The following is a 16,613-nucleotide window of genomic DNA, read 5'->3' on the forward strand; positions in this document are numbered from 1 at the left end:
TGTTTGTATTGGGGTCAAAGTCCAAAGCATCATGGCGTTTCCCACGATGTTTTTGTGTCGCCCGGTCAGATATCTTGTCCGCCCAGGGCTGTCTCTCCGAACCAACGCCACGCAAGGTGGCTCCGCTGTGTTTACACAAAGTAGACGACACCAAAGCACGGCTTCGTCTGAAGAAGAGCTGCAAGTGAGCTACTTGGAGGGCGACAGCCAAGGTTTGTATGCATCATTGTTCTTCTTCTTCTTCTTTGCGGTTAGGCAGACAGCATCAACATGTTGATGAATCTGCTGCGCTTGACGGGTTGTGCTGGTGCTGGGATGGTTTCTGTTGTCTGTACCAGCAACGGTTGTGACGAGGGGAAGGTGTCTAGTGTACATGACTAGCTGGGTCTAGTGGGATCTAGTGGAGGTGGGTCACCATGTCCCTGAAAGACGCCAGGGAGGGGGCAGCCACCATCTCTGCAGGCAAAGAGTTCCACTCTGCAGCTGTCCGAGGGAAAAATGAGAACTGTCTATATGTCGTTCTGCAGAAGGGGATGTCATAGGACAAGGGGTGAAGACGTCTTGTCTGACGTTTTGGTCGACTGACTGAAGGTAGGTTCTGTGAGTTAACGGTGGCGAGGCCATGATGCACCTTGTAGAAGGTCGTGCGTCTGGCTCTCTTCCTTCTTGTTTGTGTAAGGGTTGAAGGTATTGGTAGCGGGCCTTCGATGGTGTGTCCCTTACTTAAGTTCGTAAGATAGTTGCGATCTTGTGGTTGTACGACGCAGTCGGGGACAAGAGAGACGCACTTGAAGCCAATACTACATGGAAGATGACTTTATTCCTCTCTCTCTCTTCTCTCGAAACTCTTCGGACTCAACTGAATACAGGAGTTGCCTTTCCCTATTTATATGTTTCTTACCGCCCACACATCTATTTTTAATGATGATTTTGAGGATGTGTCATCTGCGAACATCCTTGTTGGCGAGGACAGTCCTGATGGAAGGTCATTTATGAAAAAGAGAAACAGGGATGGGCCCAGAACAGAGCCTTGTGGGACACCTGATTCTACCGGAACGTACTCTGATCTGGTACCATTAACGAGAACTGCTTGCTTTCTGTTTGATAAGAATTCCCTGATCCAAGCGTTAACCTTGCCACCAATGCCATAGTGCTTCAGTTTATGCACAAGGAGACTGTGACTCACTTTATCAAACGCCTTGGAGAAGTCCAGGACAAGCAGGTCTTCCTTGTGGCCATTTTCAAGTGTCGTAGAGACCTCGTCAACCAGACCCAGAAGCTGGGTCTCGCACGATCGGCCTTTCCGGAAACCATGTTGTTGTGGGCATGCACAAGATCTGATGCTGCTCACAGTAGGTCATCATCTCACTTACAATGATATGTTCTAACAGTTTGCACGGTATGCTGGTAAGAGAAATGGGTCTGTAGTTTTCTGCTTTGTATTTTCTGCTTTGTATTTTCCCCCTTTTTTGAAGACATGGGCACACTTCCACTCATCAGGTACAACCCTATTGTCGAGAGAGGCTTGGTACAGAAACGCAAGCGCTGGGGCCAGTTCCACGGCTACCTCTCTCAGGACTCGAGGGCTGATCTGGTCCGGTCCGCTAGCCTTTCCGGGGGTCAAGGTTGCGGAGGAGCTTCTCAACGCCGGCCGACGTGATAGTTACGTTTTCAAGAAGGGGTTGTTCCGGATTTCTCAGACGCATCTGAGTCCTGAGCTTAAATTCTTCCTCAGTAAAGTCTTCTCCAGAGCTGAAGGCCGACTGGAATTGGCGATTTAAGATCTCGGCCCTCTCTTTTTCATCTGTGACTAGCTTTCCTGCTTCTTTAAGCAGTGAGATACCTGTATTTTCATTCCTCTTTAACTTGATGAATGACCAAAAGTTCCTAGTTGGTTTGGGCTGATCTGAGCAGTCCTCAGTAATCAGGCCTTGTACATGTGCCCAGTACTCTCGTCTCAACTGCTGTTGGAGTTGACGTTTATGTGACTTAAATGCTTGGAACAGGTCTGATCTTCCAGTTTTCTTGTATTTTTTATGGATTCTATCTCGTCTTCTTATGGGTTTTAGGGTTTTGTAGCTTATCCATGTTGAACTCCTCCTAGCAGGAATCTTCTTGTGGGGGATGAACTTCTGAACTCTTTCCTGCAGACCTGTTTTCAGGTCTGCCCACACAGCCTCGACATCCGGTTTATCCATATGAGTAGACAGGAGTGAGTTTGTTAAATCTTTTGTTGCCTTCCGTAGGCCTTCCCAGTCAGCCTTTTTGAAACACAGGACGTGCCGTTCTTTCTGACGAACCCGAGCATTTGTTATTTGGAGTTCAGCATAGGAAAATTGTCATGGTCGGACAAGCCAGGTACAGTCTCAATACGAGGAAACAAAGAGGGGTGGTTTGTCACTACTATGATATCCAAGGTGTTTTCTCCTCTTGTGGGGTTTTCTACAATCTGTTCCATTCCTAAGTCACTGATGATATCCACGAACTGTCGATGGATGTTTGGGTAAAATGAACCCGGCTTCAGTGTTATCTCCTTCCAGTCCAGGTCAGGGAGGTTGAAGTCGCCACCAAGGACGACAATGGCGTTACTGGATTGGCATGCCAGTCTCGTTGACTCCGCCATTTCTTTCAGACTGTCCTCAAGTCCTTCATGTGGCCGGTAGTAACTGCCAATCAGTAAGTCCCTTTTACGCCTAATTAAAGCCTAGGTTACACATAGCCGAACATGGCTAGCTCGGTTGGCGTTCGGCCGAGTCGACTGGCGTTCGGCTGAGTCGGCTGGTGTTCGGCTGCGCCAGCCGAATGTTTTGAAAATTTCAAAACATTCGGCTCTGGACGTAGGGTCTGAAATGGGTCGGCTGGTGTTCGGCTGGTGTTCGGCGCGGTCGGCTAGTGCTCGGCTGGTATTCGGGATTGAGTCAGTAGTAAAATTAGAACCTTAACCACGCCAGAAACACTACTGACTTACTCCCAACTAGTTTCCAACCTACCCATAACTCACCCCAAGGCCGTAGACAAATCTCTGCTAACTAATTCTCAACCAAGTGACTACTATCGGAACGTGGGCGAATCACCCCCGACCTTCACACGACCAAAAACAAAGAAGAACACTAAAAGCAGTATTAAAGCTAGCCATGATCCGAATTCGATCTCTCGGTGATGTTAACAACATAATAGAATGGATTATTTTAATTAAAACCGCAAATGACCCCTCTTTTGAAAGTCGCTGAATATGTCCATTTAAATTCGTGAGAGGGTCTGCAATCATGGTCGGGGTTTAGTCAGGAGAGATTCGGCAGTCTGCGGCTAGAGGTCGGGATGGTTGGGAGTAAGCTAGAAATCATTCGGGGCCCATTCGGGAGTAATTCGTGTACTGGTTAGGAGATGATCGGCGCATCTTCGGCGCATGTTCGGCGCCAAAGATAGGCGTGGCCCAAAAACTGGTCAGACTGCTCCCGAACTACCGCCGACCCGAGTCGGCTAGCGTTCGGGAGCCATGTTCGGCTATGTGTAACCTAGGCTTAAGCTTGACCTTGGCCCACACAATCTCACAGTTCCTGTCAAGGCCAGCGTCTCCATCGGCGTTGCCTCCAGGAGATCTGACACCGCGGGCTACAAGAACTCCTTCGCCGTGCTTGTTCCTGTCTTTTTTGTAAGTTTTTGAGTAGCCAGGGGGAAAAATTTCGCTAGAGCTTATTCCCGGGGTTTCCAGCTGCAGCCAGGTTTCTGTACCGAGAATCATGTCTGGTCTGAGACTTTGAATGAGAGTGTCGAGTTCAGGCACTTTTCCACGGACAGATTGGAAATTTATGTTTAATATGCGAAGTGGTCGGTTTGTTATCTTGTTGACTTTGACGGGTTGGAGTGGAGCTGTGTGTCGGGTGGAAGGAGTCATCTGAACAAAATGTAAGGTTTTCACAGCTTGTAGCATCATGGTGGAAGGATTCGTCCTCAACCCCGTGCAGATCGTGTTGGCGTGGGGAGGGGGCGGTGAGCCTACCCGTTTCGTACTGTGATTTCTGTATCCTTAAAACAAATTTTAGTAGCGATAAGTAATCAAAGGGCACTAATATACTAGTATCCAAATAGGTACGTTGTGCATTTGTTGTCTTTTGAGGAAGTTTTCTTACTTTTGAACTTCACAGTTGTTTGAAAGTCCTTCCGCTGTATGTACGTTAGGAAGGTGATCTGGAATTACGTCCGTGCAGAGATAAAATTCTAACGTTATATTACTGTAAATATTGAAATGTTTGTAGTGGTTTTATTATTGCCTTTTGTTCAGTGACTTCTCCACCTTGAATTCTCACCGGTAATGCACCTTTCCAATGTACTATCACTACAAGTACTGTGCTCACAGAAATTAATGTTATTTCAACTGTTTCAACACTGCGATAACCTCATTTCCCCTTCTACCATGAAATGAAGCCCTGGCAAAATGATATCAACTAGGTCCACTTTCCGGCGACCTTGATTATGTTGGTAACAATTAATCTGGCAACTAGAACAAATGAGAAATTAGCTGTACATGTAACTTCTGTTAAGTCCTGTGAGAATGATATATATATATATATATAACGTTATATATATAACGTTATAACGTTATATATCTTACCTGATCCCCAGGTGTTGTTGTCTTTGGTTTGAACCGGCCTGGGTCAAAGAATGCCTTCAGTCGGAATCTGGCTGGTTTGGTGAGTACCTAAATTATTTTAAGTATTTTTTTTCAATTATGAACAATTAGTGATATAGCGTTACTAGTAACTTTGTTCTGGTTTTTGCATCCACTGGTCATACTATGAACATTTAGACACTGTTAATCCTCTTCCAATAATATTTTTTTATAACTATATCTAACTATATCTAGAGAATATTATTTGTGGGAGATGTTGCTTGTCAGTTTACTGTCACAATGAAAAACATTGAAGGGAAAACATTGTATCAACTGCCCCATCTACCAGCTTAATGAAGCACTGCAGGCTGTGAAGTTTGACCAGAATGCCCGTGTGCTCATCATCAGGAGCCTTGTACCAGGAATCTTTTGTGCAGGTTGGCATGTCACTTTTTTTCTTTCCTATACATGTAGTTTGAAAAAATCTGTTCAAATGTTTAAATGAATGGTTTGAAGCCTGTTGATTACACAAACATTATACTATTTCCTCAAACATTATTGATAATATCAAGGATACTCAACAGCGAGAATGACATTAATTAGCACTTGATATGCAGGGAATAGGATGAAGTCTGCTGTGGCTACTATGTCAGATCACTTTCATTCACCAGGTGCTGACTTGAAGGTGAGAGCCAAGATGAAACTGAGTGAGGTGGGGCCATTTATGGCAGGGCTGAGGGCATCACTAAGGGAAATAGCTAACCTCCCGTTGCCTGTGATTGCTGCCATCGATGGAGTAGCCCTGGGAGGGGGACTGGAGATGGCACTGGGCTGTGACATGAGGGTAGCAGGTAAATGCTGATTTATTAATCTATCTTCGAGGAAGCCACCTTTTGAACTGTTGAAAAGGCCCTTGTCACAAGCCAAACTACATACTGTATGTCTGCTTGATCAGGAAAGGTGTATATTGACAATGACAGACAAATAGGTAATGATGTATGTTCTCTTTGAATACTGGTATGTATTTGTTTATTTCTTAATGTATTCAGAGGAAAACAGAAACATCTTAAAGGGCATAAGACAACATTTTCTTATTATCTGAAATAGGAATAGCATCATTGAAGGAATATAAACGTTTAAAACAAATACACATCCTTCTGATGTTATCTAACATTGAACCACCAGAAACCATACTTCCATGGATCCAGCTCTTTATTCTTATCTGATCTTCTCACCAAGTGATTACATTAATCAGTGACTAATACCTGCTCATGACGTCACAATAAACACGGCAGCCGGTTCGGAACCTTACACAACGGCTTGCATTTAAATGCTATTATTTAATGAGCAAACAGTGATTGATTATCGTGATAGCATTTGATTAATGGACATAACAATATCTATTTCATTTTCTTGTAAAAATAACGTTCTTTCCGAGCCGCTGTGCAAAGTTCCAAATCGTCTGCCATGTTCGTTGTGACGTCATGAGTAGGTAAGTCACTGATTAATGTAATTACCTGGTGGGAAGAATCAAAAGCTGGAGGTATGATGTTTTCATGGTTCGATGTTCAATAACATCCGAAGTGTGAATATGTTGTGAAAATTTCTATGTTATTAAACAATAGTATTATGTTTTATATAATTTCAGGACATTCTTAAAGTTGATGTCATTGGTGTCTTATGCCCTTTAATGTTTCCACTATGCTGCTGGATGATAATAATGCACATCTAAACACTGAGAAAAATGAACCTCTGATATTTGAAATACAACAAATAATGTACACGTACATGTATATATACATGTACCAAAAAGTTGAATGCAATGTTACTCAAATATGCTGCTGTACCAACCATAGCGGTGTCTGCCAAGATGGGTCTGACAGAGACTAAGCTGGCCATCATCCCTGGTGGAGGTGGGACCCAGAACCTCCCAAGGCTCATCGGGACAGCCAAAGCCAAGGAGCTCATCTTCACTGGCAGAGCCATCGATGGACAGGAGGCGTTCGACATCGGGCTGGTCAACCATGTGGTGCCGCAGAACAGCAACGGGGATGCTGCCTACCAGAGGTCTCTGCTACTGGCTCGGGAAATCGTGCCTCAGGTGAGAAATGTTACTCGCTGTTGTTCATTTACACAAGTTTCTCCCCATGACGTTTCAGCCAAGCTTTGGATGGGCAAACCTGGCATGAAATGTTTTCATTTTGTGAAATACATCTATTTATGGATGGTAAAAATGGCTGCATTTTTTGTCAATGGAATATCACTAGCTTTGAATGCATTTACATTTGTTGTTGTTTGAATATTGTGAACGTTTTTAAGTATTGTACATAAGAATGCATACCTATCTGCATTAGATGTGTTTTGTTTTGTACTTCAATTGCCAGGACCTTCAGTTTCTTTCATTGCAACGTAATACAATGTGATACATTTACATCCCATATACAGTCAACTCACAATCGTTAAATGCTGTTGTACTGTTTGACTTTTGCAGGGCCCAGTAGCATTGAGGGTGGCAAAAATTGCCATTAACAGGGGTTCCCAGGTGGACCTGGACACAGGGATGGCCATAGAGGAGGCTTGCTATGCTCAGGTACGTGTGTGGTTACAGCATGGATCAGTGTAGTGGAGCTGTACGTAGGGTACATAAAGTGGCAGAAATTTGCATAACAGGCAAATGCAAAAGTAATTAGCCAATTAGAAACCAGATGATTACGACTGCTTCCATTAGAACAAAAGAGGAAGAGGAGAAAGATAGGACTTTTATACATAAGAATTTTCTTCCAAAACATATATTTTGGCCAATGGGTTAGTTCTAGCAAGTTCTAGTGGAACTACACATCACAGTTGTCAATTTTGAAATGGTGTAATGCACTGCAAAACCTTGTGTCAATGTTTTGTTACTACGCTTGAATGTACAAGGCTTAGGAAGTAATGTGCTGAATTTTATTTGAGAAATTGGCTGACATGTCTTTCCTGTGCTTACTATAGGTCATACCTACAAAAGACAGAATGGAAGGTCTGATGGCATTCAAAGAGAAGAGGCCACCCCACTACAAGGGAGAATGAGGAAGAACATCTATATGTCATGTCAGATGACAACACCTGTTCTTTATCTAACAGAAAATGTACTTTAATGACAGGGAAAGTATTCTGTCCATTATATCGTGTCTTGCTTAGTTTGATATTCATGCAGTCATAAGACAAACTGTAAGATGGTATTGAAGACTGTAATCGGAAATGTCAAGAAATAGCATTTTCCATACTTAGCCACCCAAGAAGCTTTAGCACTCTGCTTAACATGACTCTTCCACTGTTGATGTTTTAAGGACCTGTCTAAAATAAACTCTAATATTACAAATACAGTATTTGGGCATCAGTGAGCTATGTTGTATATAGGCTGACAGATGGATATCAAGTTAACCATATCAGTTTCAAACTCCTGACCAAATGACCTTTAAAATGAGCGCAAGTTTGGCCCAATCGAAGATTTTTTTGAAAAAGTTAGGGTTACGGTCGGGCTTAGCCCTTAGATTCTTTAAAGTGTCATAACTCGACATTAAAGCACGATATTTGACAACCGTTTTCAGTTTCAAACTCCTGACCAAATGACCTTTAAAATGAGCGCAAGTTTGGCCCAATCGAAGACTGTTTTGAAAAGGCTAGGGTTACGGTCGGGCTTAGCCCTTAAATTCTTTAAAGTGTCATAACTCGACATTAAAGCACGATATTTGAAATCCGTTTTCAGTTTCAAACTCCTGACCAAATGACCTTTAAAATGAGCGCAAGTTTGGCCCAATCGAAGACTTTTTTGAAAAAGCTAGGGTAACGGTCGGGCTTAGCCCTTAAATTCTTTAAAGTGTCATAACTCGACATTAAAGCACGATATTTGAAATCCGTTTTCAGTTTCAAACTCCTGACCAAATGACCTTTAAAATGAGCGCAAGTTTGGCCCAATCGAAGACTTTTTTGAAAAAGCTAGGGTAACGGTCGGGCTTAGCCCTTAAATTCTTTAAAGTGTCTTTAAGGTTTCATTCCTGTGTAAGGCTGTTCCATTGGTATCAACGTTGAAATACGCAACTTTATGACAAAAAATCTAGAAAAAAAAAAATGATGGAGTCGTTTTACTTTCTGTTGGAAGCACACGTATTCATCATGAAATAAAACAAGATTCACCCAAATATAACCATGACAACGATATTTATCGCATTTCATCCGCACGAGCCGCTGTTGTACCGCCAGCGCCGACCGCAGCACTCCTAGAAAAATGCTTCTCGCTCGTATCCTATCGCTCGAATGACGAAACTTTTCTACCCAATCCTGACAGTTATAAACAAGCTTTCATCTCAAATTCTTCTTATATCAGGTCGGGCCGATAAAATGCAATTTATGATCTACCTAAACACACGCCTCTTATGCCCGGTTTTCTTTTGTGGACGGATTCTTTTGGAACACGCGGACTAACACAGGAATGAGACCATAAGGAGATTTCACAGTGTCTCTTTCTGGCGCAAAGAAGGGATGGCATAGCCTCCGATGCAGACTCCTCCCGGCTGTTTTCTTTTTCAAGTTACAGTTTTTATACCATTACATTTTTTTTATTGCTGGCCGGGAAGGAGTCTGTGTCCACTCGGCGCCACAAAGGAAAGAAGATTAAAAAAGTCTTTCAGAGAGGCTATTAACATGTTCGCGCAAGGGTAATTCACACCTACGCGAGGAACAATTGACTGAATGGTCCCTGCAAACGCCTGGTTTGTTACGGGAGTTAAATATCCAGCTAAAAAAAAAATAACACACACGTCGGGGTCAGCAAGGCGGTCGGTTAGTTTTGTCGGATGGTTATGTGTCAGTCCAGAACAGGCAGAATTGCGGAGGGGGGCAAGTGAGGTCGCTACTTCAGACGGCCACTAAAACAGATCCACATGTCTTTAATAGGCTGATATGCAACATCATCTTTGGTTTCTAAGTTGCGGAATTAGCCAGATTTGAAAACGATTTAATTTGCCATGGGATAGCCAGCTAGGTCGCTAGTCCCAAGAAACCACCAAACAATATTTCCTTTGACGGCGCTCTGATGGCCTCAACCTAGGGAAACCCCAAACTTCCTTGCAACAGTTACACGCTCCTCTCGGGAAATATCATCAATTACGGGCATATGTCAAACCAAGGAGGTTCTGTATAATAATAATAGTATTACCTGGTAAGTTCCTGACTTTCGTATTTTGAAAAAGACGGTGACCTCGATGGACCTCAAGTTATGAAAACTTGTCAGGGCGCATGTTTACGGCGTGAGAACGTGCAGCCAGCGGTGCGTGCACCCTCCGCGGAGCGCGGACTTCACAGGTCCATGCCGATTGCCACTAAGGAGGTGATTTTTAATTTCCTTTCGTGGCGCCGAGTGGACGCAGACCCCTTCCCGGCCAGCAATAAGAAAAAAAATGTAATAGTATGAAAACTGTAACTTGAAAAAGAAAACAGCCGGGAGGAGTCTGCATCGGAGCAAGGAGGTTTTATATAGATATAAAACCTCCTTGATCGGAGGCTAGGGATGGCATAGGTCTTATCCCCTCTTTTTACCAGAAGGAGATTTCATAGTGCCTATCTGGCGTATCCCTTCTTTTTACCATAAGGAGATTTAGATTTCATAGAATCTTCTGGCGAAAATATAGGATAAATATAAGACCATCACAATACCACTATCCCCACGAATTTGTTTATCCCGGATTTAATGCTGGTATACAATTCAGTACTAAATGAAAGGGATAAATAATCAGATCTTTGAGTTTAGGTCCTACTGGTGGTGCTGCAGGCCTGATCGAGGCAGTAGAAGAAACTCGCAGTGTAGGAGACGACAGGACGGCGGTCTCGATATTCAGGCACCGTGAATAAATCCAAGTGACAGTGACAGCAGTCAGACGAACAAATTCCACCTGGGCTGTGCAGTTAGACTTTGGCACACTTATATCGAAATAACACTTTACTGACATTCTTTAAGTCTAAAAACTCAAATTGAGTGAGACATTTTTTGTGCGACCTCTCCTTCTTGTTTTTTTCGCCTTTTCAGAAATTTTATACTTGCAGCATTTGGGAGTTACTAGAGTTCTACGAAGCAGAAACAGTGTCAAAAAGATCGTATACGTTTTTTGAAATGGAATAGGTATGTAATTTAGAATGGAACATGTGTTTTTCAAATCGAATACGTATAGGTATGTAATTTAGAATGGAATATGTGTTTTTCAAATCGAATATACAAGTGGTGCTATTATTTTTGAAAGTTGGTATTGTTTTAAAATCTGGTACTATACGATTCCAAAATACCATACGATTTCTGTTTGCTATATCATTTCTGTTTGCTATATCATTTCTGTTTGTACTCCGGAAATGACGCGTTCCGCTCCGGAAGTAGGGTAGGGCATACATCGGACAAGTTCGTGGTCTCCCACGATGTTGCCGGCCATTTGCTTCGGGTAAGTTGTGTTCGTCTTTGGCGAAATACGCCGATATTAACGCACGCCACGTGTTGTCAGTGTCGCTGTGGACACTTGGACTTAATATCGGCCAGTTACGGTTGGTAGTGACCGTCATTTTGTCGACTATCGCCAACATTTGACTCGGGAACTTTTACGTCTGACAGTGTGGGGGAGGGGGGCGTGTTTTCGTGTACCAATATATAACGGTAGATTTCCACCGGTGAATCCTTACGAAAAGAGGAGATTAAATATGGAAATTATGGGTAGAAAGTCAACACAAGTTCTGCTGCTTCTCGGACAATTTTATGACAAGATTTATAAATAATAATAACCTTGATTACCCTCGACTTTGGGGTTGGTGAGCTTGCCGCAAACCGGGCGTTTTGTGTATTTACGACAGAAGGGTAAAAGGGCTAGTCCAGAATGGATGTGTCAAATTAGGGCGTCAAATTAAGGCCGCACAACACAGTACGCAGACTTTTTGTGGATAAAATAATGTTAAAATCCTAAGTTCCTTAGTCTAGTTGCCATACATTGTACCTGTTATGATTGTCAAGCAATAAAATGTTATGTTCTATGTATAATAATTAGTTGCATTTCATGTATTTTCTTCTCAGAGTTCCCAGAAAAGATTCTGTGTCTGCACTGTGGGGTGTGATGCCACACAGGACGCTGAACTTTACCATTGACTTTCTAGAAGAGCAGGGCACAGTCGACTTGCCTGAGTCCAGCACACGTTGGGAATACCAACAGGGCTGCCACACGGGGAGTTCTGTAGAGGGCTTGTCAGCCATTATTTTCTAATCCTAAAACATTGGTTACTTGAAAACTGAACTGTTCTCATCAGATTTGAAGGTGATGTTGGAAAACTTGTAAACCTGCTTTTTGGCACAAGACTAAAGTAATTTGAGAGACCATGTTTATCTCGACATAACAGAGCCTTTTATTTAGTCATAGTAGTGTATATTGTTATAAAGATATTCACCTTTCAAAACTGCACAGACCATGTTCTATTTACAGTTTTGGGGGGTCTGTGCAGGCAGATCAAGTTGTATGGATACTGTCCATGCCTAGTATAACAGAGGACTTTGTGTGGTTTGTGGTGCCTCCGTCTAGGCTGAATGAGCCTCGTCACGCTGTTAGAATCACATCAAGAGAGTTCACGCCCAGCTTGGCAGTACAATTAGTGTATGTGTGCCAGCTTTTTACAAACCAGTGAATGACATTCAAGTCAGCATGAAGGCCATGTCAAATATTGACTGTGGTGATGAGGAATACTGAACTTTATGTTGAGAAAATGGTGTATATGCAGTATCAAATAGAATATGTGTCTGAACTTGAGAGATTAGAATAGGTCATCTTTTTTATAAGGGAAAAGTCCATCTCAACAAAAGTTTAGTGGGAGACATCATGATTCAGTCTGAAACGGTGGCAATGTAGTTTTTATTGTAAGAATAACATCACTAGACCATGGTCGACATTCACCTCATATAGCAAGGGGGATTTCTGTTCATTCTATATATCTCTCTATTATTCTATATTCATGTATATGTATATGCAATATCAAAATAAACATTGTAATGTAGAACTTTCCGTGTCAATTTTCTACTTGTGCCTGACATGTTTTTCTTAGTATACTGCAGTCAACATTGCAACACTATGTAGCTGTCAATAGTTCTACTCTTGTAGCATACACCGCAGTCAACACTACAACACTTTGTAGCTTTTAATACTTAACCAGTCATTCCGACACACCTTCCACACAGGTATAAGGCCCCACCCCACATGGCCACAGCTGGCTGGTTGGGCCCATTGCAGCCAGCATAAGCAAGGACATGATTGCCGAACCGGACTTGGTCAACAAGTTACTAATAGGTACATGTAATATAGTCTAGGGCTAGGATTTGGACTTTAGGCCACACGGGTTTCAATATGATTGTGTTTGTATTTTAATGAGATAATTTCTTCACAAATATACAACAACAGGACTGGCTTACAGGTACTTCGGTTACGTAAAGGTTGGTAGCCTATTACGTTCCCATGTAAGGGACAGGAAGGTAAACAACCCCAAACTGTTGTTGAAGTATTGTACTGGCCGGTGAACAATCCCTCTCTGATCTGATTGTACAAGTAAGTAAACAACCTCGTTCCGATGTTAAAGCACCATTGTGTAAGATCAGTCACGTCGCCAGTTCCATCGCGGGTCGACCCAGCCAACGGGCCTAGTTCAGCCACGGACACTCCCATCTCACTTCTTGTCCGTCCCAGCAGTGCGACCGTCACAACACTTATTAGAGCCAATCCTTCTCCTGAAGTTACGGATCCGGCTACCCGACTTCCCTTACCTACATTGGTCTATCGACTAGAGGTTGTTCACCTTGGAGACCTGCTGCGGTTATCGGTACGGACCGACGCGAAAATCGCACGCCTCTCCCTTCCATTTTCAAGGGCCCACCTGAGCGCACCGGACACCGCAAAAGCCGCGGTGCTTTACGGGGCAGCTGTCCCTATCTCCGGGCGAACCGATTCCAGGACACGTGCGCCTTACAAAGAAAAGAGCACTCTTTCCGGGGCTCATACCCACGTCAACGACTTCGCTTGCGTTGCCGCGCCGGGCGAACATTTCCCCGTTCGCGGGAATGTTAACCCGATTCCCTTTCGGTATGCCGGGACGGCTCGTGACGCACAGAATCCCGCGGCCACACCCGCCACCGTACGCCCGACGAACCTCGGAAGGACCCGAGGACCCAACCTCGTTACCGCCGGGAGCAAGCAGAGCGGGCCGGGGCGACGCGCAGTGACCACGAAACCGGGCCCGCACTTCCGAGTGGCCTTCACTTATCACTCATGACCAGCTGACCCATACATGTCCAACTACTGTTCTCACGTGGAACCCTTCTCCGCTAGGCTTTGAATTTCTCGTTTGAATATTTGCTACTACCATCAAGACCAGCACCCGCGGCGGCTCCACCCGGACTCGCGCCCGAGGCTTCGGCGCTCGCCGCGGCGGCCCTCCTGCTCGTCGCGGCCTGGCTCAGTCGGAGTGGACTGCCGCGACGGCCGGGTATGGGCTCGACGCTCCAGCGCCATCCATTTTCAGGGCTAGTTGATTCGGCAGGTGAGTTGTTACACACTCCTTAGCGGATTCCGACTTGGGCCACCGCGGAGACGGCGGGGATACCACCTTGGACATACGGACGGCCCTTCGCCTTCATTGCGCCTCTGGGTTTCGTACAACACCCTTGAGTCGCGCAGGCGTTAGACTCCTTGGTCCGTGTTTCAAGACGGGTCCTGGTCGGGTAGGCGACCGGACCTCGCCGCAGACCCCGGGCGCCCTGCGTGGCGCACCCGTCGACCGCACGACGGGGGCCCGGCCCCTGCCCGACATCACCCCCCCCCCCCCCGAGAGGGGGCAATGGGCAGACGCGGCGGTCGATTGCCTGTCCTCGGTCCGACAGCGGGCGCCGCACGCATCGCGACCATAACTCCGGAGACCCGAGGGCCCCGGGCACCTTCCGCGGGGACGTGGCCGCCGTCGAACCGGTCGCGGCGCTCCGCCCGGAAGAAGTGCAGCGGGTCCGCACGCCTCGACGCCGGCCGATCGGTCTTACGATCCATGATCGGCCGTCGGGGCGCGACGGACGACGCCTGAATCCTCCGGGCAGACCTTGCGGGTCCACCCGTTTACCTCTTAGCGGTTTCACGAACTCTTTAACTCTCTCTTCAATGTTCTTTTCAACTTTCCCTCACGGTACTTGTTCGCTATCGGTCTCGTGTCCGTATTTAGCCTTAGGCGGAGTTTACCTCCCGCTTTGGGCTGCATTCCCAAACAACCCGACTCCGAGGAGGGGCAGATCGAACGCCACCGTCGCCGCCATGGGCCGGGGCTGACACCCGCTCTGGGAGAGGCTTCGATCACAAGGACATGGGCAACTGTCGACGGACGGAGAGCACCTTCCAAACGCCACAGTTCCCGCGCCCCGTGGAAGCGGAGATTCAGCGCTGGGCTTTCCCGCTTCACTCGCCGTTACTGAGGGAATCCTTGTCAGTTTCTTTTCCTCCGCTTATTAATATGCGTTATATGCGGGTCGTCTCGCCTGAGCTGAGGTCGAGGAGTGGAGTGAGCAAACGCGCTGACCCGGGGCCGCAGAGTGCGTTCGAAGAGTCGATGATCAATGTGTCCTGCATTTCACATTACTTCTCGCAGCTGGCTGCGTTCTTCATCGACACACGAGCCGAGTGATCCACCGCTAGGAGTTGTCGTTTTATTTTCGTTTGATTTCGCATCGAAAGCTTGTCTCTGCCTCTCGGCACCGTCGTTTCAGAGACGGGAAGAAGGCGCCCTTCGGAGTGAAGGGCGGTGAACGAGCGGAAGGACCGGGGCCCGGGGGTCGCTCCACGAACCGGGACCCGCCGCGAAGACCGCTGCGCCCCCTCGACAAAACGCGACCAACCGGCCCGAGCTGGGAAAGAGAGCCGAGGGGTCTATTGCACCTGCCCTTCTCTTGAAGACCTCGGGGAAAGGAAAGGAACCTCGGGGAGTGGAGCAGTCGGTCGAGACCGTCGGTGGCGACCGAGAACAGTCCTACCCTCTGCCCAAAGGAGGCCTTGGACCGCAGGATGCCCGCTCGAAGTCCAACGCTTAAGGACAGGTCACTCGTCCGCAAGATGGATTGCATCGAGTCAGAGACCGAAACGCCGCGCCGGGGTGCCGGGGAGGAGTCGTCTCACCTAGGCCGTGAGACTAGCAACTCAACCCCATTCCGCGCAAATCCACGACGCGATGCCCCTCCGCCAGGATATAGGTGCCCCCACTTGTGCACGCCCGCCTAAAACTTTTCGCCGGGAGGACCTGACTCCGTCCTCGACCAGGCTACTCGGGGCGGCTCGCTGGTTTAGCAGGGTATAAGGAACGACGGGCTCACACTGAAGGCACCCGACCAACGTTTCAAGGAAGCTGCCAGGTCCCGCCAAGTGGGTTGGCATGGGTGCTCCTGACACTCCGCCCGCGCTCCTCCGCGAAGGAGGAGCGATTGACGGCAGAGAGCGCCACCTTGTCGAGGCGATAAGGAAGTGTGAGGGTTGGAGTGGCCGCCGACCCTGCGCAACATAAAACCGACCCTCAGCCAGACGTGGCCACGGGACTGACCCGGGGCCGCAGTCTGCGTTTGAAGAATCGATGATCAACATGTCCTGCAACATCGGGGGAGGGTGCCTGAGCGTACGCGCCCGCAGTTGGGTCGGTCCTTTGGACAAGATCGGACAGGGTTGCTCGGCTAGTTTCACCGCCGTCGAGGCGGAACGGGGGGCGTGGGGGTGGTTCACGGACCGTCGGCGGGCGGGCCGGGGTGGTGCCAGGGTCCTCCGAATGCAGACCCCGGTAGAGTCCTTTCCGGGTCGGTGGAGTCGGGGCCGGCGTACGGCCTGTCGGCGGGGGGCGGTGGTCGGTGCCGGTGGCTCACCCTACCTTGATAGAGAGTGGTCATCTTTCGTCTAGCGCGGGAAATGACGGCGGACACCGGGTCTCCGGTCAGCAC

General features: G+C 46.7%; 1 protein-coding gene, 1 long non-coding RNA gene and 1 pseudogene across 3 annotated transcripts in view; 2 read left to right on the plus strand and 1 right to left on the minus strand.

Moving 5' to 3' along the window:
- Positions 1-16,613, plus strand: part of LOC136435328 (methylglutaconyl-CoA hydratase, mitochondrial-like) — a 25,696-nt gene continuing 9,083 nt past the window's right edge. Inside the window, exons 1-7 of one of the 2 annotated variants that reach the window (XM_066428735.1) lie at positions 1-212; positions 4,624-4,691; positions 4,959-5,046; positions 5,281-5,460; positions 6,466-6,710; positions 7,101-7,199; positions 7,598-7,971. In XM_066428735.1, the coding sequence (XP_066284832.1) occupies positions 32-212; positions 4,624-4,691; positions 4,959-5,046; positions 5,281-5,460; positions 6,466-6,710; positions 7,101-7,199; positions 7,598-7,675 (939 nt within the window). In that variant the 5' untranslated portion in view covers positions 1-31 and the 3' untranslated portion in view covers positions 7,676-7,971. Of the gene's footprint in view, positions 213-4,623; positions 4,692-4,958; positions 5,047-5,280; positions 5,461-6,465; positions 6,711-7,100; positions 7,200-7,597; positions 7,972-16,613 lie in introns of those variants that run through there. The other variant, XM_066428734.1, reaches the window with a different exon arrangement.
- Positions 10,714-12,664, plus strand: LOC136435323 (uncharacterized). Its single transcript, XR_010755825.1, has 2 exons — positions 10,714-11,073; positions 11,694-12,664. It is a non-coding gene; the product is annotated as an uncharacterized lncRNA (long non-coding RNA).
- On the minus strand, positions 15,203-15,335 carry LOC136436007 (5.8S ribosomal RNA; annotated as a pseudogene).

Source organism: Branchiostoma lanceolatum, chromosome 5 (assembly GCF_035083965.1).
Source record: "Branchiostoma lanceolatum isolate klBraLanc5 chromosome 5, klBraLanc5.hap2, whole genome shotgun sequence".
In the NCBI taxonomy this organism is placed as follows: domain Eukaryota; kingdom Metazoa; phylum Chordata; class Leptocardii; order Amphioxiformes; family Branchiostomatidae; genus Branchiostoma; species Branchiostoma lanceolatum.